The sequence below is a fragment of the Nycticebus coucang genome, chromosome 10 (assembly GCF_027406575.1).
Source record: "Nycticebus coucang isolate mNycCou1 chromosome 10, mNycCou1.pri, whole genome shotgun sequence".
NCBI classification, from domain to species: Eukaryota; Metazoa; Chordata; class Mammalia; order Primates; family Lorisidae; genus Nycticebus; species Nycticebus coucang.
The window spans coordinates 33,418,334-33,441,520 of record NC_069789.1 but is presented as its reverse complement, the minus strand read 5'-3'; the positions used below and the strand labels follow the sequence as shown (position 1 = coordinate 33,441,520).

The 23,187-nt window shown below is 40.6% G+C and overlaps 1 protein-coding gene across 5 annotated transcripts in view; it reads right to left on the bottom strand.

Annotated features, from left to right (window-relative positions):
• Positions 1–21,532, bottom strand: part of COG2 (component of oligomeric golgi complex 2) — a 67,841-nt gene extending 46,309 nt beyond the window's left edge. Inside the window, exons 1-9 of one of the 5 annotated variants that reach the window (XM_053604583.1) lie at positions 21,380–21,532; positions 20,688–20,795; positions 12,083–12,244; positions 10,516–10,581; positions 7,660–7,740; positions 5,719–5,822; positions 2,707–2,815; positions 1,952–2,131; positions 162–286 (exon numbers count right to left, since the gene is read on the bottom strand). In XM_053604583.1, coding sequence (XP_053460558.1) covers positions 162–286; positions 1,952–2,131; positions 2,707–2,815; positions 5,719–5,822; positions 7,660–7,740; positions 10,516–10,581; positions 12,083–12,244; positions 20,688–20,759 — 899 coding nt within the window. In that variant the 5' untranslated portion in view covers positions 20,760–20,795; positions 21,380–21,532. The other 4 variants (XM_053604584.1, XM_053604585.1, XM_053604587.1 and 1 more) reach the window with 4 other exon arrangements.
• Between the last annotated feature and the right edge of the window lie 1,655 nt (positions 21,533–23,187).

Below are 23,187 nucleotides of genomic sequence, written 5' to 3'. Positions count from 1 at the left end.
TCCTCATCTGTGAAATGAGGCTAATGGAACCTGCCTGGCCACACTGTGGATGGGAACAATGAAGTATCAAAGTTTGTGATGGGCCGGTTCCTATGAGCAGTCAAGCATTACCCTAGCAGTGAACAGGAGCCGTCTCTACAACGAAACAGTGTTTAGGTTACCTAGAAACTGCTCCTCCTGTAACTTCCCGAAGAAGGCGGCAATGATGAGGAACGAACTCCAGGAGTTTATTGTACATGATCTGAAGGCCAGTGGGATGAGACCCAGAAGAGTGCTCTGCAATCACCTAGTAAAAAGAGTATCATTTTTTAAAACATTTTAATAAAAGAGAAGCATGAAATATACACTTCAGAGGAAAAAGAAAACTAAAAATATGCTTCCTCATACTCAGTCTCCCCCTCAGTTGACATGTTTTCTAAACATAAATAACAAGTCCCACTGAAAACTAGCTCCTAGAATTAGGCTGACATGGGCAATCATAGGGAGAGGTGACAGAGATTGACCTGAAACTAATAAGCCACACACACAAATTCGCTTCCCTTTGAGTATGACATAAAATACCTGTTTAAAGAAGATTAAAAGCAGAGCACACATTCCCCTACTACAACTCCACACCATCTTTATCTTGGCTTTCGCTTCTGCCATCATGCAGATTGGGGGACATTTGAGGGAAGAAAGTACTATATTTTACTTTATCGTTTTATTTTTTGTGATTAAGTTGGGAATTAAGAATGGACTGACAGGATATGAGTTTAAATAAAATACAATGTGGCTATGGTTTCTTTAATATGCCACTGAAACTTCGGGTGTTTCTTTAATTTAGCATATGAGATTCAGTTCAATGAAAAAGGCTAATCAGTGAGTAAAAGAATTAATAAAGAAACAATGTATTATATTTTTTTACCCCTGTAGCCTTCATTTATGAGACTACAGAGGGAATTGAAAGATTAGTTATTTCTAGTAATCCTAACAAAGCCAACGGGATTATTGAAATTAAACTCTAAATTTCACTTTCTATCACTGTCATTTAATTTCCCCCTAAAAAAATAGAAGACCTTCACCCTGAAGTCATGGTGAGTTTAATCCTTGCACTTCACGGACAGAAGGAACATTCACCCTGACAGGGGCCTGGGGGAATGTCCCCACACACTGAGGACAGGCTCTGCAACTCATACCAGTTTGAAACAGAGGAAGCTGCTATTTTAGTATGTCAGAAAAGCACTGAGTATCAACAACTGTACATGGCACAACCTATCCACAACCCAACCTACCTTGTGACTACACTTTCACTGTGTATTACTTCCTATACTTTAGCTGTATCCTAACAGGTGAAAGATACTGCATAGCCAAGTTCTGGATCTAGGGTATTACTCTGCTAATTTGCCATAAAAGTCCTTCATCTTTGAACATTTCTCCTTTCTTCCTGGCCAGCAAACTTTTCCAAATTTTTTCAAAAAGTGGACCCAATGTCATGTCTTCACTGAGGACTTGTGGGTCTACAACTGTTCCCTCCCACCACATGCACATGCCTTCCATACTCACAGTGTTCTTTGTACGCTGTAGCATCGTCACTGCATAATCACCTTGTTCCATTGACAAGACCAGGGGTTTGAACACTTTTAACAACTTTACTGAGGTATAATTTACATGCCATGAAATTGACCTAAGAAGCATTTTGATGCACATCTTTTTCCTAGGCGATACTCTTACCTCCACTAAGTTAAGATATCCTGAGCCAAAGCATCACTAGGACATACCAGAGCTCACCCAATTCCTGCCATGCCTATTATAACAGACAAGGAGCAGCCCTTTCTTACAGGTGATACTGGAGTAGCTATGAGAATCTTCCCAGAAAGATCTCTGTTGTATTTCCTGATATCCCTCACGCCCAATAAGGAGCTTAAGACCAAGCAGATATTTTATGAGTGTCTGTTCAATGAGGTGCACAGACCTCCTCTATGTATGGCTTCACTAGTACTTGACCAACTAAGGCCTCCGCATCCCGTGTCTTGTCAATTGTGGCGTAAGTCCACAGGCAGTGTCGTACGATGTCGATGTTGGACGTCTGAAAGCCTTCTAGCAGGAGACTCTCCAAGGACTGCTGCAACATAGCTGTGATGGCAGCTATGCGCTGCAAGAAAAGATGGATAAGAAAGCTCCAGCTGGGACAGCTTCTAAAAATTCTAATATACACAGAACAAGTCTCTTATACCAACAGAAGATGATATATGTAAAATTAAAGTATTACTATTACTACAATGACTCCCTCCTTCTCTCCACAAGTAAATGCTGCTGCATCAAAGTAATTAGACAAAATTACAGAATGATAAAAAAGGTATTTTCCTCTTCAGCTACAGAGTCAATCTTTATGATACACAACATGGATTTAAAGCCCAATTACTTAGGCTTTGGATAAATTAAATATGTCTACACATTGCCTACAATTTAATATGTTAAATTACATAAAAATCAGAATTAATTTTACTTTTATAATTTAGAGAACGTGACTAAGGTCTTTACACAAAACCTATAATGTATGACACATAATGTATAATGTAAAACAGGGCTCCCAAAACTGAAAAAAATTCAAGGCCAGCTTCGAAGTCCTATACATCAATAATTAATATCAGGGCCTTTACTAGGTTTAATCAAAATTATTTAGCACATAATAAGCATAAGATTGTGAAAATCCAAAACAACACTTACTGGTCTTACTTTGTCCAAAAGAGGCATGCCTTTGCTCTGAACAGCATGAAATTGTAACTGATTAAACTCTGTGGCAATTCTCTCCAAAATTTGTCCAGTTGAAAGTGGGCTAGTAGAAACAGCAATATAGAAATTTAATTCCTTAGGTTTTTATTTCCATGAGAAAACATCAACATTAGCAATGTGATGCTTTAACACTTACTACATTTTAACTTTTACCAAGTGATTTTCCATGGCCATCTTGTTATAGCTAAAGCGCCTTTTGCCAATTCTCCCTATGAGCCGTTTGCATAGCGCAGTCTAGGTGCAATGGGGAATGAGGTTGAATACAAGCTATTGGTGCTGCCTGGCCTGGCCGTAAGCTGCAGGGCCCAGACAGATGCAGGGCTGGCCAGGGTGGGTGCAACTACATGTTTCTACCACATTCTTCAAGCCATTTCTGACCACCTTCCTCATTTCTATCTCCTCTCTCTCTCCCCCTCCGTCATCCTATCCTATTGTTTACACCTGGCTCCTTACTCTTCTATTTCTCTACTGTCTCATTCTCCCTTATAAACTATAGTATCTCTACTATTTTTAGGACACCAGATATTTTTGTCTCAATAAAAAAACTGGCCCTCCAGAAGCAATAAAATACCTCAAACAGGCTTACTAAACAGCTCAAAGTAGTCAATCGATATGCCCTGGGCCCCAGTGAGAGGGCATTCTTTGTGTCTCTGCCGCGGAGTGTAATAAATATACTCCCTACCATCCCCACCAAACACATTAAAAGTGTTAATACCATTCCAAAGGAAGTAAAATAGTAAAGAAGTATAAAGGCCTCAAAGCACCTGCCGGGCTTTGCTGAGGCTTCCTATGTCTCCTGATGAAAACTCAGTTAGTGAGGAAAAACATGTTGTTTCCAATAACTTTAGTGAAAAATACAGGAGAGTGGCAATGGGTGGCTTAGGAATTTAACATTTATCCTAAAAACATCTGGAAACCTTTGGAGGACACACCACAGACTGAGATGTTATGACATATTTGAAAGATGTTATGACAAATTCAAGTTAGTGTCCTAGAGAAGATAAGGGGTCAGCGAGGAGGCCACTGCCTGAGATAAGAAGTGGAAGAGCTAGACCAGAGAAGACGGACATCTCACCATCTCAGAGACGACAAAGGGGCAGACTCCAGAGGAACTGCCCAGTGACCAGAAGGAGGAGACAAATGGAAGAAAAAGAGAAAGACTCCCCTAAGATTTCCGGCCTGGTTATTGAAGGAAATCGAGGTACCATTTCCTAAGATGAGGAATGAAAGAGAAGAGTGGCATTTTCTTGTTTTTTTTTTTTTTCCCCCCCATAAAGGCAGGGAAGCATGAGTTCAGCTTTCAACAACATAAGTGTGAGATGCCTACAGAATACGCAACAGACTCCCAATAGCCAGATGGACATGGAGCCGAAGACTAGAGAAGTCTGTCTGGAGAGCACCACTCAAGGGGTAGTGAAAACCACCCCTCCTGAGTCTGCAGGAGGCCACCCATAGTGCTGACTAAGGAGGGGCTGAGAACAGTGCCCTAGGGAAGCTGGCATCAAGGGGGGAGCAGAGTCCACTGGAGAAAGAGTGTAGGAATAGCCAAAGATGGAAAGAAAACTGGGAGGGAGGCATCATGGATGCCCAGAGAGTGAGAACAGAAAAGGAAGGGCTGAAGCTGTAGAGTGCAAGAGAGAAGCAAAGCAGGTAGACGTGCACTGGGCCCCCTGGCCTTCTCAGAGTGGGCATCAACGTTGACTCTGACAAGCACAGATGAGGGGAGTGGAAGGGGCAGAAACACAGTGCAGTCAGCTGAGAACAACAACAGCAGGGACTGACCCCTTCTTGTGTCATGATCAGGAAAGAAGGCGGAGATCTGGGACAGGAAATCCCTTCCTTTCCAGGTGCCTTGTTTCTTAACCTATAAAACGAGATGGGAATCCAAATCTAAAATTCTGATTCCCTAAAAAAATCCACATGCCTTCACAGTAGGTCAAGACTTAGAACTACTGGTATATTCCGTTTGGTCCTGGTCAGTTTCCCTGCAGCTCATCCTGTGTCAGTCACGGAAAATGTGGAGACCATCAAAGTCACTTTAGAGATGCTAGTGTTAGATCTAAACCGGACATGTGTCAGGGCTGGCTGGCAGTGTTAACTATTGGCCTCATATTATAGATAACTACACTGACAAAGTTCTTGACTTGACTCAGGCTACCCAGCTGGCACATGCAACAGAAGCCCATGCTCTTCCCACTGCACCATGAGGTTTCCTGCTGGTATTGACACAATCTAGTCAACTCGTTTCCCAAGTCACTCACTAGCTGGCTGATTTTAAATTCAGAGGAAGTTAATAAGACAAATACAGTATAACAAAAAAAATGATGGGTTTTTTTTTTATGTCATAAGCTTTTTCTTTGCTGTGTATAAATTTCTACTAAATGTGTCCTGAGCTATTTCTTAATCATATAATTAATGTTAGTATATGTTCAACCCCAGGATACATCAACTGTAATAAAACACCTGAAATGAATACTGTCCTACATCTTGAAGATCAGTAAGAATTTTGCTAATCCATGGAAGGAAATTCCAAAACTAAAAATTTGTCACAGAAAGCACACTGTCTGATTTCCTGAAAGGTGCTGTGTTTGAACCTTGGCTGCAACCCTGAAGATTTTCTAAAAACAAGTATCATAAACTTTACCATTTCACACACTCTACTTTCCTCGAGCTACACTTAAAAACATTAAGCCATAAACTTGGTTACACTATTTGGGTGACAGGATACACTTAGCTGTGACTCTAACATTACAAAAGTGATCCAGTAACCAAAAACATTTTTACCCCCATAGTATTCTGAAATACAAATAAACAAATGCATACATACATATAAAAACACTAAGACACAAACTTGGTTTCTTTTTTATCAGAAATGAATTCTAACTGTAAGAACATTTTAGCCTGGTGTGACACATTAATTTGTGTTATTTAGTTAAAAATACCTACCTGCTCGCTTCTAGCAAAGATGTTTCTTTAGAACTTTGAGAATTTAAGATTTTTTCAATTTTCTCAACTGATCGAATAACTTGTATAAGCCTCAACACACACATCTATGAAAATAAAATTTAAGGGGAAAATGTTATGATGTTTAATCTTAGTTACCTTGTCATCCTAAATGCAAGATAACACAAAGGCAAAAGTCAACACAAAATACTTACATTTTGGATATTCCTACATAACTCTGAATTCCCAAGAATGCAAACCTTAATTCTTTCTAAAACAAGTATATTTCACTATTCTATCACAAGTTAATGGTTTAAAAAACAACTAGACTTTTTTGCCTTCTTATGAGCATATTCTTCATTCTTATTCCTTCTTTCTTTTCCCATCTGAAATGAACCTTTCTTTTGGCACATTTATTTTCTTAAGATCCTTTCTTCATGTTTTAATTTTAGTTTCTGATCACATATATCCTTTCCATTTACATGTTCATCATATACCTAAATACCTAAGTGCCAATTTATTAAATACATTTATTACTAAAGAGTTTAAAAAACATTTTAAAAACTCTTCACCCTCATAAGAACAAAAAAAAAACTACAAAGTCACTCATGAAATAAATAGTTATTAAGCATTGATTATCAATCAAGACATCCTTCTAGACATTAGAGACATGAGTGAACAAAACAGGTAAAAGCCCTCTGGCCATGGACTACATTCTTGAATCTTTAGACAAAAACTGAGAAGGGGCTCAGCGCCTGTAGCTCAAGCAGGTAAGGCGCCAGCCACATACACCTGAGCTGGCAGGTTCAAATCCAGCCTGGGCCCACCAAACAACAATGACGGCTACAACCAAAAAATAGCCGGGTGTTATGGCGGGCGCCTGTAGTCCCAGCTACGTGGGAGGTGGAGGCAGGAGAACTGCTTGAGCCCAGGAGTTGGAGGTTGCTGTGAGCTGCCCAGGGTGACAGCTTGAGGCTCCGTCTCAAAAAAAAAAAAAAAAAAAAACTTGAGAAGGGACCTACAGGAGAGTTAAACAAAGTCCTCTCTCCTTTGAGATTTTAAACCAGTGCTCTAATGATGAAATCTAGGAAACACAGGGAAGAGCACCAGGCAACACTCAAAAAGTTTTAAATTCCATTTCCAATTCTGCCGTTATGTAACTATGATAACAAAAGATCAGAAAACACAGGACCCCTGAAAAGTAAAGGCAGTGCATACAAAGAAATACACAACATGAAAAACAAGAGCAGCAACAACACACTCCTTTAACTGCAGACCTCCAGTAGAATACTGAAACAGCTTACTTAGAAAGCTTACTTCCTCCCTCATCTCTAAAATGCGAATAAAAACACTTCTTTATAAGGGGTGTTGAAAAATACATAATATGCTTGTAAAACTCTAAAGAGTGCTTTATGGTCAGCTTTCACTGTTTCTTCTCCTGAAGAGGAATTTTAATTTAGTGAGGGCTTGGGTACCTCCAAGATTCTGTCTTCTTATTTCAAATAGGTAACAAGATGGAAGGCATGAGAAGGCACCAGGAGGGGCTATGAGCAGGGATGTAATGCAAGAAATCTGTGGCTTTCTTTAAAAATGTCTGTGCTGCCATAAGTAAAGCACAAGACAACATGCAATTTTCTTCGGCATTTTTAAAAAATTAGTTACTTTGCTCCATTCCTCTTGTAAATAAAACTTTCATCAGGCCAGGAATGAGGAGACCTGGGCCTCCTCAGGAGGCCTGCCTCGCCTTGCTGAGCCAGCCTCGCCTTGCTGAGGAGGCCTGCCTCGCCTTGCTGAGCCAGCAAGCCCTAAATGTAAAAGACAAACCTCATTTTCCTCTCTGCAAAGGTATTAGTAAGAGGAAAGCAGACTGCATGCCTGAAAGTGACTGTTACTCCAAAGTACTAGAGTGAGTCGATGCTTTAATGTGGCAACATGTGAGCATACCTTTTTATTCCTAATGTCTTCTTGTTTAGACATTCGTTCATCTACTGTCCGAATTCCTTCACTGACAGATGATCTAAGACTCTTCAAAGAATTAAAAAACAAAACAAAAAAAACTGTACTGTAGAAATTGTTTTGTAACACGAGATTCACACATTGAATTCATAGGATCTCTGGGCCAGTATTATACAGATATTGACAAAATTACAAAATATTAGATACAATTGCTACTTTGGGGACTCATGATTTAGGGGCAAAGTGACATATAAAGCCAAAGTCACACAGGATTAACTATCAAAAGAAAATAGCTACGTATCACAGGTGGCCAGGGTAGAGACAGAGCACAGTGAGTCAGAGTCAGGGCCACCTGGAATGGGGAATGGGACTTGAGGTAGACTCTAAAGCTCCGTGGACACCAACACACAGAGACAGGAGACTATTAGAAGACAAAAAGTAGGAGGGTACAACTGGTGTGACATATTTGGGGCTGGTGAAGCGTAACTCCAGACTTCGTTTTGAAGAATAAATACATAGAATAAATACGAAGGGGCCAATTTAAGAGAACTTTGACAGATAAAGACTTTAGTCTAGATCCTAATTTATGTGTTTTAAGCATTAATACACCATGATGGAGATGTAGTTTGGGGAAAACTAGGAATCAAGACATTAAGAAGAGAATGGCCAGGAAAAGGGACAGATTATAGGTGGAGAAGCATGTCCAAAAGCTAATGGATTAAGCCAAGTATGAGGTAATTAGAAACTAGGGCTAAAATGAAGGTAAACGACAGAGTAAAGTGGACAAATCACAAAAATTCTGTAGAAAAGTGAATTCATCCATTCAACAAGTGCCATGAAATACCCACTAAACGTCAGCTACTATGCCAGCCAGTGAGGTGCCAAGACAGACAGGACAGAAACAGTCCCACTCTGCCATGATCTTAGAACCTCAAAGTTGGAAGTCAAAAAGGACAGGTCAGGTCTACGGACAAACCAATTAGGAAAAACGCATCAGGAAGCTGTGGGGAACGGGAGGAAATATGCTGCTGGTGTGTGCTGAGGCAAGACAGAGCCTGTGAGTGTGAGACCAGTGCACAGGCAGAGCAGGGGGAGGGAGAGCATTTAGGGAGATAAGTGGGGAGCTGAAGGCTAAGGCTCAGGAAATACCGCCTCCAAGGCAGGGCAGGACAAGATACGCCTAACAGAAGGGAAGGAAAGCCACGCCAGCCCCACAGAGGCTAATGTGAAATCCAAGAGTGAACCACAAACACCATTCCATTCCAGGGAAAGCACTTTAACAAGAATTTAAAAAAAAAAATCAAAACAATGGGCAGCACCTGTGGCTCACTGAGTAGGGCACCAACCCCATATACCGAGGGTGGCAGATTCAAACCTTGGCCCCAGCCAAACTTCAACAAAAAATAGCCGGGCATTGTGGCAGGCGCCTGTAGTCCCAGCTACTGCTGAGGCTGAGGCAAAAGAATCACTTAAGCCCAGGAGCTAGAGGTTGCTGTGAGCTGTGATGCCACAACACTCTACTGAGGGCAATAAAGTGAGACTCTGTCTCTACAAAAAAAAAAATTCAAAACAAGATGTAAACATTCGAAAATATTTGCTTGTACTAAGAATTCTTAGTAAAGCATCACAAGAATGGAGAAGCATGAATCCTATGTACTCAATTTTGATATGAGGACAATTAATGACAATTAAGGTTATGGGGGGGGGAGGAAAAGCAGAAAGAGGGACGGAGAGAGGGGGGTGGGGCCTTGGTGTGTGTCACACTTTATGGGAGCAAGACATGATTGCAAGAGGGACTTTACCTGACAATTGCAATCAGTGTAACCTGGCTTATTGTACCCTCAATGAATCCCCAACAATAAAAAAAAAAAAAATATATTTGCTTGTTCCAGGCACAGCTCAAGACCTCTGTTTCGTGAATGCTTTCTTGCCTATTGCCTCATGGACTTTCAAGAACTGACATTTCTGTCATTGTACATTTTTTTCAGCACTATATATGCACTGGACACTTACTATGTCATTTACTGTGAGCCTACAATGTGCCAGGCACTGTCCTCAGGGGCTAGGTGCAGAAAGTAAGGCCATCTGAAGCTTCACATGACCTAGTGGAGACTCACACACATAATAACAGCATAGCTCACCGAGTTTATGGCAGTTCATCAGTGCTAAGGAAGCCTGGAAGCCAGGGTGCCTGACACAGGCCTGGGGGTGGACCAGTGGGGAGAGGACAGGGAAGCACAGTTTTCTATCTGAAGTGATGCCAAAACTCCCCGCTCTATTGTTTGTCCAGATGGAGCCTCTGTCCCCAGTGGCTTAGAGGTGGGCAGTGCCATTGCCATGGCAGGCATTATCTCAGAGAAACATTAAAATACAATTTTTATTAGGTATTACCTCAATTTTATATTATTCTTCAGTTACATTCGGCTTTAAAGACCTTTTATGACTAGTCTAGGAACCTAGCCATACATAAAATATGATTTGAGAAAATACATGTAAAACTATAAATTTTTAAAACATAATCCATTCCTAATTTGGTGACTATGTACATATAAGTGGGATGGCACTAACAAACTGAATTATTCAAAGAGCCTTCTGCTCCCCCACATTTTAAAGCTGTATATTCTGAGAATCTGTCATCTTCAAATCAAACGTGTCTTTTAGGTTGTGGCATCACATGCAAAAAATACAGAATCATTCACAAATTCTTTGAGTGTGAGCACTGTAATCACTAAACATTCGAAAAACAAACAACAACAAAAAAAACCAGCCTAACAGTTTAAAGGAATTCTTGGAGGAGGCAAATGAGCATATCATGCTTCACATAATATTATTTGGGGAACTTACCAGAACCTCTTCTCGTAGCTGTCCCAAAGGCACAGAAAGCTGGTTGAGGGCTTTGTCCATGCCAACCTAAAGGCAAAAATCATGTTGGCACAAACACATTACAATCAAGTTTCTACTTAATGATTAAAGCAGAACCAAACTTAGGTTAGTCTTTCTGTACAATAAAAATCCACAACTAAATGTAATCAAATAAGGTTATTTTGCTATAGCATCAATAAAATATGAAAAAGACCTGTTGATAATACACAAAAATTATAAAAACCAAGGAAATCATTATAAATGAAAACTTTCTTATGCACGATTTGCCTTTGGATGAAAATTTTTAATGAATTTGAATAGCTATCTGTCTATAATTTATGATACTCAACTGACTGATGTGAAATTTTGATGGACTACCTCTCTCCTAAACATAACTCTTGAGAAAAATCCAAAATAAATCAAATAGAAATACAATTTGCTGGGTTCCTAACCCTACTGGAGCATTTAACTTAGCAATACATTTCCCAAGAGCAAATACGGCTCATTAGTTTAAATGCTTCTTCAAATTCGAACAAAGATGGCCATTTTCTTCTTTGGACAAATAGATGTGGGTTTTTTTTTTTTTTTAATTTGAGATAGAGTCTCACCATGTTGCCCTTGGTAGAGTGCCGTGGCATCACAGCAACCTCAAACTCTTGGGCTCCAGTGATTCTCTTGCCTCAGCCTCCCAAGTAGCTGGGACTACAGGTGCCCACCACAACACTTGGCAATTTTTGCTTGTAGTTGTCATGGTTGTTTGGCAGGCCAGGGCTGAATTTTAACCCACCAGCTCTGGTATATGTTGCTGGCACCCTAGCCGCTGAGCTACAGGTGCCAAGCCACAAATAGATTTTAAAAGCAAAATAAAATATGAACAAGGAGACTAAAAGGCAAAGTTTGGGAGTATTAGGGGTTGAGCACCTCAAAGCTATTTTTACAGGTAACTTATATGTTCATAACAAATGATGATGTTTTGTTTTTGTTTTTGTGACAGAGTCCCACTCAGCTGCCCTGAAGTTGAGTGCCATGGCATTATAGCTCACAGCAACCTCAAACTCTTGGGCTCAATTGATTCCCTTGCCTCAGCTCCTGAGTAAATGGGACTACAGGTGCCTGCCACAACTCCTAGCTATTTTTTTTTAGAGATGGGGTGTTGCTCTTGCTTAGGCTCGTCTCAAACTCTGTAAGCTCAAGCAATCCACCTGCCTCGGCCTCCCAGAGGCTGCAATTACAAGTGTGAGCCACCGTACCCAGTCTACAAATGATGAAATTTTATAAATCAAGCCTCCTAAGGATCAACATTGGTCAATGTTCCTTCAGTAATATCAAATTCAAAAAAATATTCAAGCTAGAGCAGTCTTAAATGAGTAAAAACAAAAATGTCTTTCTAGAAAGTCTGGTTCTTTTATTAATGAAATTAATGAGCTCTTCAAATTTCTGAGGGAAATGAACTAAAAGATTTCTAAAAACACTCAGCACTTTAAAAAATAAACATGAGTGAGGGAGAAACCATGTGTGTAGACATAGGAATAGCAAATTTAAAGTTTACCAAGTTTGTTGAAAGGTTGACAAAGTCCGCGTAGTCCTTGTTGATGAGCTCAACCATGGCTGTTTTGAGCAGCCTGTAGTAGAGCTCCAGGTCGTCTCTCAACTCTTCCAGTTGGACCCGCTTCCTACAGTCAGACACAAAATGATCCACATCAAAATCTTCCTGAAAAACAAAACCAGGAGAGAAAACAACTGTAATGGTATCACAATCCATACGCCTGGGGGAAAAAAATGAGAGAGAGAGAGGGGCCCCTTCTAATAATCCACAAGACCACACTGCTGCCGGAGAAAGTGCTCTCACCACACGTGACACAGAAGGTGCTACTTCACTTCATAAAGGCGACAGCCCCAGGACATTCTCTTGTGCTGCCTCAATTCTATAAATGAAAACTCATTTTTCAAAATGACACATTTCACTTAGGGTTTTCTCAAAACAGAAATAGCTTTTTCCTCCTTAATTTTAAGGAATAAACATTCAAAGTGAAACTTTCAAGCAATAAGGAATTATATAAAAGAGAGTAAAAAACCATCCAAACTCTCGTGCTCTAAAGAGAAGCACTATTAATATATTTTTTTGTCTCTAACATTGCGATTTACATCCATCCAGACTTTTTTTCTACATGTGCACACACACAGCCTTAATACCCACGTGCCGTATAAATGCTTTTCCCCATAGAACAATACAATTTGGATGTCTTTTGTAACACAAATTTGCACTAATATTTTATAGAGATGTTGAGCGCTCCATATGAACAGGTGTTTAGAAGCATGCTTAATCAGTTTTCAAGTACTGGTCTCAGAAGATTAGCCACGCTTTTTGCTTCCCCTTGATAGCATTCTGATGCCCCTAGCAGGCTGGCAACATTCTTGTAGCCAGCAGGTTACGGTCAACTCCTATGACTTGGACTCTTTCTAATTGAGTTGTTTAAACATCAAGAATCAGACATGATGACTCTAAAACTTAAGGCCACTTGAACTTATAGCCACAATTACATAATTTTATCAAACATTGTATAAACTAGTGAAATATGAATGAAACAAGATAATTTTTCTGAGAACTACAAGTAATCTTAAGGAATGGTGCATATAGACCTCAGTATTTTATTTTAAACATATATGCGTGCATTTATTTTCTGCTGATGTAGTATCAAGCTCTTTTCTTTGAAAACTGATATGCACATTACATTTTAGGTAGATGCTTTGGAAATATCTGATACAGGCAAATTGCTAAGAAAATTTTTGCTGAATCAGATATGATGAGAAAACTATGAACCTGGGAGGACAGGGGACGGCAGGACACTACAAAGCTAGAAGGACTCTATGGCCAGATTCTTTGGAAATGTCTTCAGGTGCTCAATCAACTGAAAGAAATAAACTGAATGCAAAAATGACAATATGGAAATGTAATATGCATATCAATTTTCAAAGAAAAGAGCTTGGAACCACATCAACAGAAAATAAATACATGCATATATGTTTTAAAATAAAATACTGAGGTCTATGTGCACCATTCCTTAAAGTACTTGTTTAGCATTTTTAGTTTGATCAACCAAATGCCTGCCCTGATAATGTAAAATAAAAAGACTTCTTAACTGTCCATAATTTGACAAACACCTACTAAGAAACCATCTGCTTCTTTATCTGTGGCTAGAATCAGCCAGGACATTTTGCTTCTTGAGACTACCTCAGACAACACCCTACATTCACAATTATGCAGCATGTCGCAGAAAGAACCTGGGAGCAGGACTCAGCTTGCAATCTCAGTCTTGATTGTAAGACTTAAGGCAGATCACTTTACCTGCCTCAGCTAAATATTCTTTGAAGTTCTGTCCAAATGTGAACTTCACGAAATTGTACACTCCAGTTTCCATGAACAAATACTATTGGGTAATATTACTACTCAAGTTCCAATTATGTACACGTATTTCTTCTCAGATAACCATGCTGCATAGCATAAAAACCGAGTCACTTAGAACATCTGCATCAGACAGCTTTCTCTAACAACCCCCAAATCACAATGGCTTATGACAACAGACACTAATTCATGTGCCATAAACAGAAAAAGCATTTGACAAAATCCACACCCATTGCCATAAATGTTTTTTATATTGTAGATCTATTAAACACTTAAAAAGAACTAAAACCAAAATATATTTATGGTCAAATGATTTTTGACAAGGGTGCCAAGACCATCGAGTAGGGAAAGAAATGGTGTGGAGACGGATGGATGCCCATATGCAAACAAATGAATCTGGACACCAACTTCACCCGATACACAATTTAACTCAAAATGGATAAAAGACTTAACTGTAAGAACTAAAAAACCCTTAGAAAGAAAACAAAGGTAAAAATCTGCATGACCCTGGGCAATGGTTTCTAAGATATGACAACACAAGCATAAGCAATCAAAGAAACAATAGATAAACTGAACTTAAAAATGTTCATGCATAAAAGGACAGTATTGAGAAAGCAAAAAGAAAATACAGATAAAAAATACTTACAAAATGTACATCTGGCAAGAGTTCAAAAGATGCTCAACATTAGTCACTAGGGAAATGTAAATCAAAACTACAACTAGATAAAATTTCACACCCATTAGGATGGCTATAGTGAAAAATAAAAAAAAGAGAAAGAGGGTGGGGGAAGCAGAAAGCAAGTGTTGGTGAAGATGTGGAGAAACCAGACTCCTCATACACCGCTAGGGAGAATGTAAAACGGTGCAGCCACTATGGAAAACAGCTCAGCAGTTCCTCAAAAAGTTAAACATAGAATTATCTAGAAATTCCACTTCTAGGTTTATCTGGTAGAGTTGAAAACTAATGTTTACATAAAAACTTACACACGAATATTCAGTTACCCTGACTCATAACAGCTAAAAAAAAATAGAAAAAAAAAAGCGTATCTCATCAACAACTGATGAAGAGATAAACAAAATGTGATATAACTATATACAGAGGTACCAACACAATGGGTACACATTTTAAAAAAGGAAAAAACTGTATTAAAATTATAATACTCAAGTCATGTTTGACTTCCGCAATCACAAGAGATACAAGATACACCATACGAGATAACAAATGTTATCAGTATATACTAAGTATTACAGTTTGCTTTATTGCAGGTTACCTTGAGGGTACAAAGAATTAGGTTACAATGTTTGCATTAGTTAGGTGTAGTCCCTGTTGTGGTTGTGTCCTGCCCTGAGGTATATCATATATGCCCACATTGTCCCCATGAAGTGGGAGTACACCAAAACACCTCCCTTCTTCCCCTTCCTTCTCCATCTCTCCATCTTGAATTGAACTGAGTTCTTTTTAATATGGTGTTTTCCTTTCTTACAATGTGTATACATTTTTGACACCTTCTATAATGGAATATTATTCAGCCATAGAAAGGAATAAAGTACTGCTACACTGACAAATTCAAAAATATTACCTAAGTGATGAAAACTATACATACACTGCCTGATTCCATTTATATGAATAGGTCCAAAATAGGCAAACCCATCGAGACAGAAGGTAGATGAGTGGTTGCCAGAGATTAGAGAGAGGGGAAAATTGTAGTTAAGTGCTAATAGAAACTACAAGGTTTCTTTGCGGAATGATGGAAATGCCCTAAAATTAGATAGTGGTGATGGTTACACAAAACAGTAAATACACTGAAACCCAGTGAAACGTACGTTCTAAAATGCTGAATTTTATGTTATATAAATATATCTCAAATTTTTAAAAAGAAAAAACTTAAGTATTACCAATTAAATGTTCAGATGTATTAAAGATTCTAAGGTAACAGTAATTAGAAAGCCTGAGAACTATATTAATGTCAGATAAAGCAGATTTCAAAGCAAGGAAAATTATCAAAGAGGAGCACTACAGTACAATGGAGGTGCTGGTTCTCAAGAAGACATGCATATTCCCAACAGCAGCATAGCAAAATACACGTGGCGAGAACGGAGAGTTACCAGAAGAAACAGATGAATCCACTATTAAGCTGGAGGCTTCAACATTCCTCTATCAAAAATGGACAGATTCAGCAAGCAGAAAATAGGTAAGGACATAACTGAACTCAAAAGCACCATCAATCAACTGAATATGATGAAAACCTACTAACTATTCAACAGAATACACTTTCTTCTCCAGCTCACATTGGACATTCACCAAGATATAACCCATTCTGGGCCATAAAACATCCTTTAAATTAAAAATAGTAACAACAAAGTATACTCTCAGACCAAGTTGTATTAAACTACAAATAAATAATAGAAAGATTTCTACAAAAAAAAAAATAATAATACTTGGAGATTAAATACACTTCTAAATAACAGGTGAGCCTGTAATTGTCACACTCTGGGAGGCCGAGGCTGGTGGATTGCCTGAGCTCAGGAGTTCAAGACCATCCTGAGCAGAAGTGAGACTCTATCTCCGCTAAAAACAGAAAAATTAACCGGGCATGGTGGCAACTGCCTGTATCCAAGATACTCAGGAGGCTGAGGCAAGAGGATACCCAGGAGTTTGAGGTTGCTGTGAGCAATGATGCCACTGCATTCTAGCCTGGGCAACGGAGTGAGACTTTCTCTCAAATAAATAAATAAATAACTTAAGAGAAATAACTTAAAGCTAAAATATGCAAAGAGTTATTAAAAACAATAAGAAAACACAACCATTATAGAAAACAGTACCGAGGTTCTTCAAAAAGTTAAAAATAGTCCTATCATAAGACTGAGCAAGCCCACTACTGGGTATCTATCCAAAGGAAATAAAACCACTATCTCAATGCATTATCGGGCACTCCCATGTTCACTGCAACATTATTCACAACAGCCAAGACACGGAAACAGCCTGATTTCATGTTGTTGATAAATGAATTGATAAAGAAAATAGGATATCTACATACATATGGGATGGAATGTTATTCAGTCTTAAAAAAAGAAGGAAATCCTACCATTCTTCAACAACCCGGATGAACTTGGAGGCCTTCATGCTAAGTGAGACAGGTCAGACACAGAAATACAAACACTGCATGATCTCACTGCTAACGTTTGGATGTATGCCACAAAGTTCGTATGCTCAAAATCTACTCCTAAATGCAGCATGTTCAGAGGAGGGACTTCAAGAGGTGATTAGGTCATGGGGGCTCTGCACCATTTGATGTTTGCATCATGAATGACACAGCAAGATGGCCCTCGTTAGATGCAGCCCTTGGATCCTGGACTTCCCAGCCTTCAGAACTGTGAGCCAGATAAACTGTTTAAAAATTACCCAGTCTGAAGTTCTCTATTATAGCAGCACAAAACAGTCTAAGACTCTCACTTATTCATGAAATCTGAAAAAGTCAAACTCATTCAAACAGAGAGCAGAATGCTGGTTACCAGGGACTGGGGGATGTAGGTAATAGGGAGATATTGGTCAAAGGGTAAAAATTTTCAGTTGAGTTAAATTCTGGAGATGTAACTGTACTAACATGATGACTACAGTTAATAACAATGCATTGAATACTTGCAATCTGCTGAGAGTCGATTTTAAATGTTCTCACCACACACAAAAATGAGGCTTAACTATGTGAAGTGATAGATACACGAGATAGAATATGGCAATCTATTTCACAACATACATGAGGTCTGAAGATTAAGTTTGTAAACTCATCCTAGAAAAAGTGCTAAGTACCACACTGCTGAATGTCACTATAGCCATCTTCAAAATGCTCCCCTTGGGAAGCTATGCATCTTTCAAAGTAATTTTGGTTAGTGGAATGATGGGGCCAGAGCCAGAACAAAGTGAGCTTAAAAGTAAAAGGAAAGAAAGTAAAGATAACTCTGGAGCATGTGGGTATGAGATGGAAGAGAGCAACAGGGCAGTAACTGTTGATGGGAGGATCAAGTGGAAGAGACTAAACAGGAGTATGCCTGAGAGCCAATGGGAAGGAGTGTGGTGAAGCAGAGAATAGGGTCCTCAGAAGGTGAGAGGGTGTAAGATCTGAGCCTGGGAGACAGACCTCAGGAGACAGGGGAACAAGGGAATGGGAAGAACAGCTGCAAAAGCTACAATGGGGTTGTTACCACCACGAAGGAGAAGCTCCTACCTGATGACCTCTATTTTTTCTGTGAAACAAGACTTAAAGTCATAAAATGAGAAAGAAAAGATGTGATTTCAGCAGCACACTTAGATAAGTGAGTCTAATTTATTCTTGTTAATACACCACTTTCTCTCCTACTACCAACATCTCATATCCCACTTCATCTATTAGTTGGCTGTCAACCCTCTCTAAGGGGGTTTGTACTTTTTTTAAGCTGAGAAAGCAAACAGTACGATACCACCACCAACCCTGCCCAGTGAGTCTTCCATCTGTTACTTCTGCTTTTGATCACTTTTATCTTTCACAAATCTGTGCCTTCCCCCATATTTCATAGATCTCATAAGGAACACTGAAATAATTGTTTAAGTACCCTCCTTGCCAATGCAACAAATTTCACCATGTAATTTCCTACTTTCAACTTGCCTCCACAATGAACACTGCATTGAGCACAAACCCCTAAGGATGGTATACAAGGCCCATTACAACTTGCATCCCCAACCCAGCTACCTTTCCGGTCTTATTCCTGGTCATTTTTCCACACTTCAGCCACTTTGGACTAAGTGCAGTTTCTTAACTCACACATTTTCCCTGTCCAAAACCATACCTTGCACCTTCATATCTTGATTGCTGGCTGCCACACAGTAGGTGAATGCGCTTGAACAACCGCTACCATTGCACTAGCATGGCCTCATCATCTTTGACAACCTAATGACAGTTTCCCACTAACTAACTGGATTTCAGGCAATCTCAGCTCTCCTGATGCAAACCAGATATACCTTAACCTTCTAACATAAATAAAACCTATCCAATTACAAAATGTGTGGAATGAGACAGATGTAGAAACATAAGCTGGACAACAAGTACTCCACCCATCCTTTGTGCCATGAATTATAACTCATAAAATGTCTCTTTAAAGGAAGTACAGACTACAAATAACCTTTATTTTCAGGTTCCGCCTAGAAAATCAACATCTTATACAGAACAGCTATTCTGTGTAGTATGTATTTTCCTCCATGTATGAAGTTGTCACATTTATTAACACTACAAAATTAGTGGCATATTCAGAGATATAAGAGCAGTGAAAGAATATAAAATTACTGGCATTCCAGCCACTTCCCCAGTTTTCTCTCTCCGTATCTTTAAGCTCTATTTTAGAACTTACATTTTGTGATTTCTACTTCCTGAAACTGTATTTAGCAAAGGCATTCTGTCAGCTCAGAATGAGAAAGGTGGTGAGGCTAGTGAGTCAGAGGGTGCTGGCTGTGGGCTTGAAGGAAGCCTGAAGTTGAGAGACAGACAAGATTATTCTGTACTCTGAGATTCAATTCAAAACAAAGCTCCTGATCTCTTGTGTGCCCTCTCTCCCTCCAACGCACCTCTCCCCATCACCTAATCCTTGTTTCTTTCTACCCTTCTTTCAGGGTAGTTCTTAGCCAGGGAGTGGAACAAAGAGTTTCTGAATCATTGAGTTGACTACGTATACTCTTTCAGACATTTCATTCAAGTTATCTATTAGGGCGGTTTAGCAGGAACATCACTGTACAAGAACAAAGTGCATTACTCTTGGGTGTAGATAAGTCACTCTGCAGAAGATCCAGATACAAACACTTTCTTTAAAACAGAACTTTGGAGAGTAGTCTGAATGCAAATATCAAAAAGAGACTAATCAACTAGAAAAAGAAAAAACATGACTTGGAAAGGCAGAACAACGAGAGATGTTCAAACTCCAATTGTTCAAAATTGGAGGCGTCTACTAATGAGCGAAAACTTAACTTTTTAACAGTGAAACCAGGTACTAAGTGTGTCAAAAATCCCACTCCTTAAGAAATATAAACATTTTTTTTTTTGGACTGGTTAAAGTTCAGACTCAGAGGGATACACCAAATAGGTAAAGTTTCCTCCTAACTCTGGCTTAATGCCTGGACGTTTCAAGGCTGCGCCTGATGGACCTTTATCATCAGTGAAAAGTGTTCAATTACATTTCTTACTGTAGGCTTATGTCCTACAATCACCTTCAGAAAACAGGAATGATTTGCTTTGTTGTATGAATATCCTGTTCGAGGAGCTCTAATTGTACTTCAGGCAAAACTTTAGATTAAGTTCTTTTTTTTTCCTCCAAACCCGCCTCTTAGATAGGCACCTGGGTTCACAGACTTTTTCAATACACACTTAATGAGCTCGAAAGCACTGGACAATAAACTTTTCTGACAAGGAGACCGGCAAGGTGACTGCACTGCACAGTTACAGGGCCGGGTAATAAAACGGGCACTGAGTTTAGATCAAAACCACGTGCCCAGAACTTTCAGGCCTTTTCAATTAACATGCAAGATTTTGCAGAAGTGCTTTCTCCAGGCTGCACCTGCTAAGCCTGAGGCCACTGCGAAGTGCAGAGGTCCGAGTCGAGAAACCGACACCGGGCAGGCGTGCGCGGCCCAGGACGCAGAAACGGAGTAGCAGCCCGAGGAGAGCGCTCCGAGGAAATGGTGGGGCAAGCAGCCCACGGCCCAACGCCGGGGAGGGGAGGCCGCGCGCACCTTCATGAACTCGTCCTTGTCGAAGCAGAGCGTGTCCGGCCCTTTGGGCAGGTTCATCCTACTTTTCTCCATCCCGCCGGCCGCCGCCTCTCTGTGTAGAGATCCAAGCTAGAAGAAAACACCAGAGGCTGAGCAGACCGACCCAGCGGCCGCGGCCACCGCCAGTTTCCACCGCACAGGAGACTCCCCTTCCGCCAACATGGCAGCGCCGCGCCGCAACCAATGAGCGAGGGCGCCGCTAGCCGGCCTCCACCTGACCGCCGCCAAGAGGGGCGCGGGGGCCGCCGGCGTTGAACAAGCGAGGCAGTACTGCCCCCAGGCTCCAGAGGGCGGAACTGCAGGCTCGCGCCGGCCCTCGCGGCTCTGCCCTGCTCCCAGGAGGGCGCCGCCGAGCGCTGAAGGAATGTGGCCAGCAGGCCAGCTGGGTCCCTCCCCAGCCCGGCGTTTCCACTGAGGAAAATCGGCCCTTCCAGTATTGTCTCCCCTAAGACCGCTCCGATTCGTTTTGCATGGTCGAAAGGAGACCCTTTTGTTTTCAGGCCCGTCTTCCAGGCTGGATGTGTCACTTGTCTCTGCTCACCTTCCCTGCGCGCGCTCACTGTCCTCTGCAGAGACTGGCGTCTCTGCCCTTACCTCAGCGCCCGCGGAGGAGTGTAATGTCGCCTCCTGTGGTTGCAGTTACAAGGACTTACAGAGAAGATGGTCAGTGGGGCAGTCCCGGTTCCTCTGGGCAGCTCCCTGTTCACCTTGGGGCTCAGACCCAGGGCGGGCAGCCCCTGGGCGCATTTTGGGTCTTCAAGGCGCTGCAAGGAGCACCCAACTACCTGCTTAGTCAGAACGCAGCAGACTGACACGTGTGCGTGCGCATATTTATTTTCGATCTCAACCAGGAAAGGGCAAATAAATATGCGTGTGAGGCCAGCACTGGTGCAATCAAACCCCATCCCCCAAATTCTCCATCTGTCTTCCTTCCACCCCCCAACCCCTGTTTTATTCTGAGATGTTCTTCCTTTTCTCTTTCCTTATTGTCTCCTCTTGTCCCTTCCTTTACTTGTATCGTGGTCAAATGACAATGAGTCATTTCTCTTGTCTCCTTGAGAGTCTGACAACGCAAACCACAAACCTCACTTTACACTCCACTCTGCAAATCTTTACTTCTGCTGGGTTGCTTTTATAAACGAATCTAGGCCTCTTCTCTCAAGTTTTCTCATTGGAGAAAATATTAATGACATGATAGCCCCTACAAACAATTGGGACAGAGGAAGGCAATACCTTACCATGAGACTTATGTATTTCAGGTCTCCCAAACAGGAAACTGGTCATTTTTTTTAAGCGGGTGTAGAATCCAAAACTATCAGCTCCCTAGCTTTGAACCTGGCAATAGATGTGTCCATGGTAGTATCTACAGAAAATGATGGATAGGATGAGAACTGGAACTCTTGAGGGAGTACTTGTCCCTGACACCAAATCAATGAGAACAAAAGACAAGAAAAAGTGGTTCGAGGAAAAGGAAACAGATGTTTATTAATTTTGCCAGCAGATGAGAGTGGCAGACTAGTGTCTCAAAAGACTACCATCCTGCCTTTAAGCAAAAATACAGGGCTTTTTAAAGGGGTGGGGTTCAGGGGCTGGGCTCAGGTCTATGTGACCATTGTCACCTGTTGTGGCTTCTTGCTAGTGTTATCTAACTATAGTTGGTGGCTCCAGTGGACCTTATCTCCAGCGAAGACAATTTTCCTGCCCCTTTGATTACTAGGCTTGAGCAGGCATGCAGGTTTCAATTCCCCCAAAAGGAGAGGGGGGCTTACAAAACAAATCATAAAACATTTCTCCCTTTTACAGACCTTTACCTCTGTTATAGAACTTGACCAGAGAAGTGATTGGGCAAAGGTACATCTAAATCCCTGTTACGTTCCTTTGGATGTGGGCAAGGAATAAAAGCCTCATTTTCTAATTTTTTTGTTTACTCTTATTATGAAAATTTTCGAATCTACACAAAGTCTAGAGAGCGTGAGGACCCCACAGCATGTATTCACCATCTTGATTTCATCATTATAAGTCTGTTTCCTTCGTCTTCTCCCCACCATTCACTACACCACCAGCAGCTTTTTTTTTTTTACTAGAATACACATATATTTTAAAGCGAATCCCAAACATCTCATCATTTCCTATCCCCCAAGACCTCAGTATACACATCAAAAATGAAAAACAAAAAGCACAAAACTTACTGACCCTTACTAACCCACAATCTCATTGTCACAGCTAACAAAGGTAACCATTCTAATAACGAGCCTGAACCGGATCCGAGAGGTATGGCCCTTATCTCAAGGTCATGCTGTTAATGACTGGCAAATTGCAAACCCAGACAGCCTGGCTTCAAAGCTCAGCACTAAGGAAGGGGAAATAATTCTGGGCAGATGAAACAAAGATGTCTGTGGAGTCCTGTTTCCTTTCTCGAGGCTCTGTAAGAAGTCTGGATAAGCAAGAATTTTCCTCATTG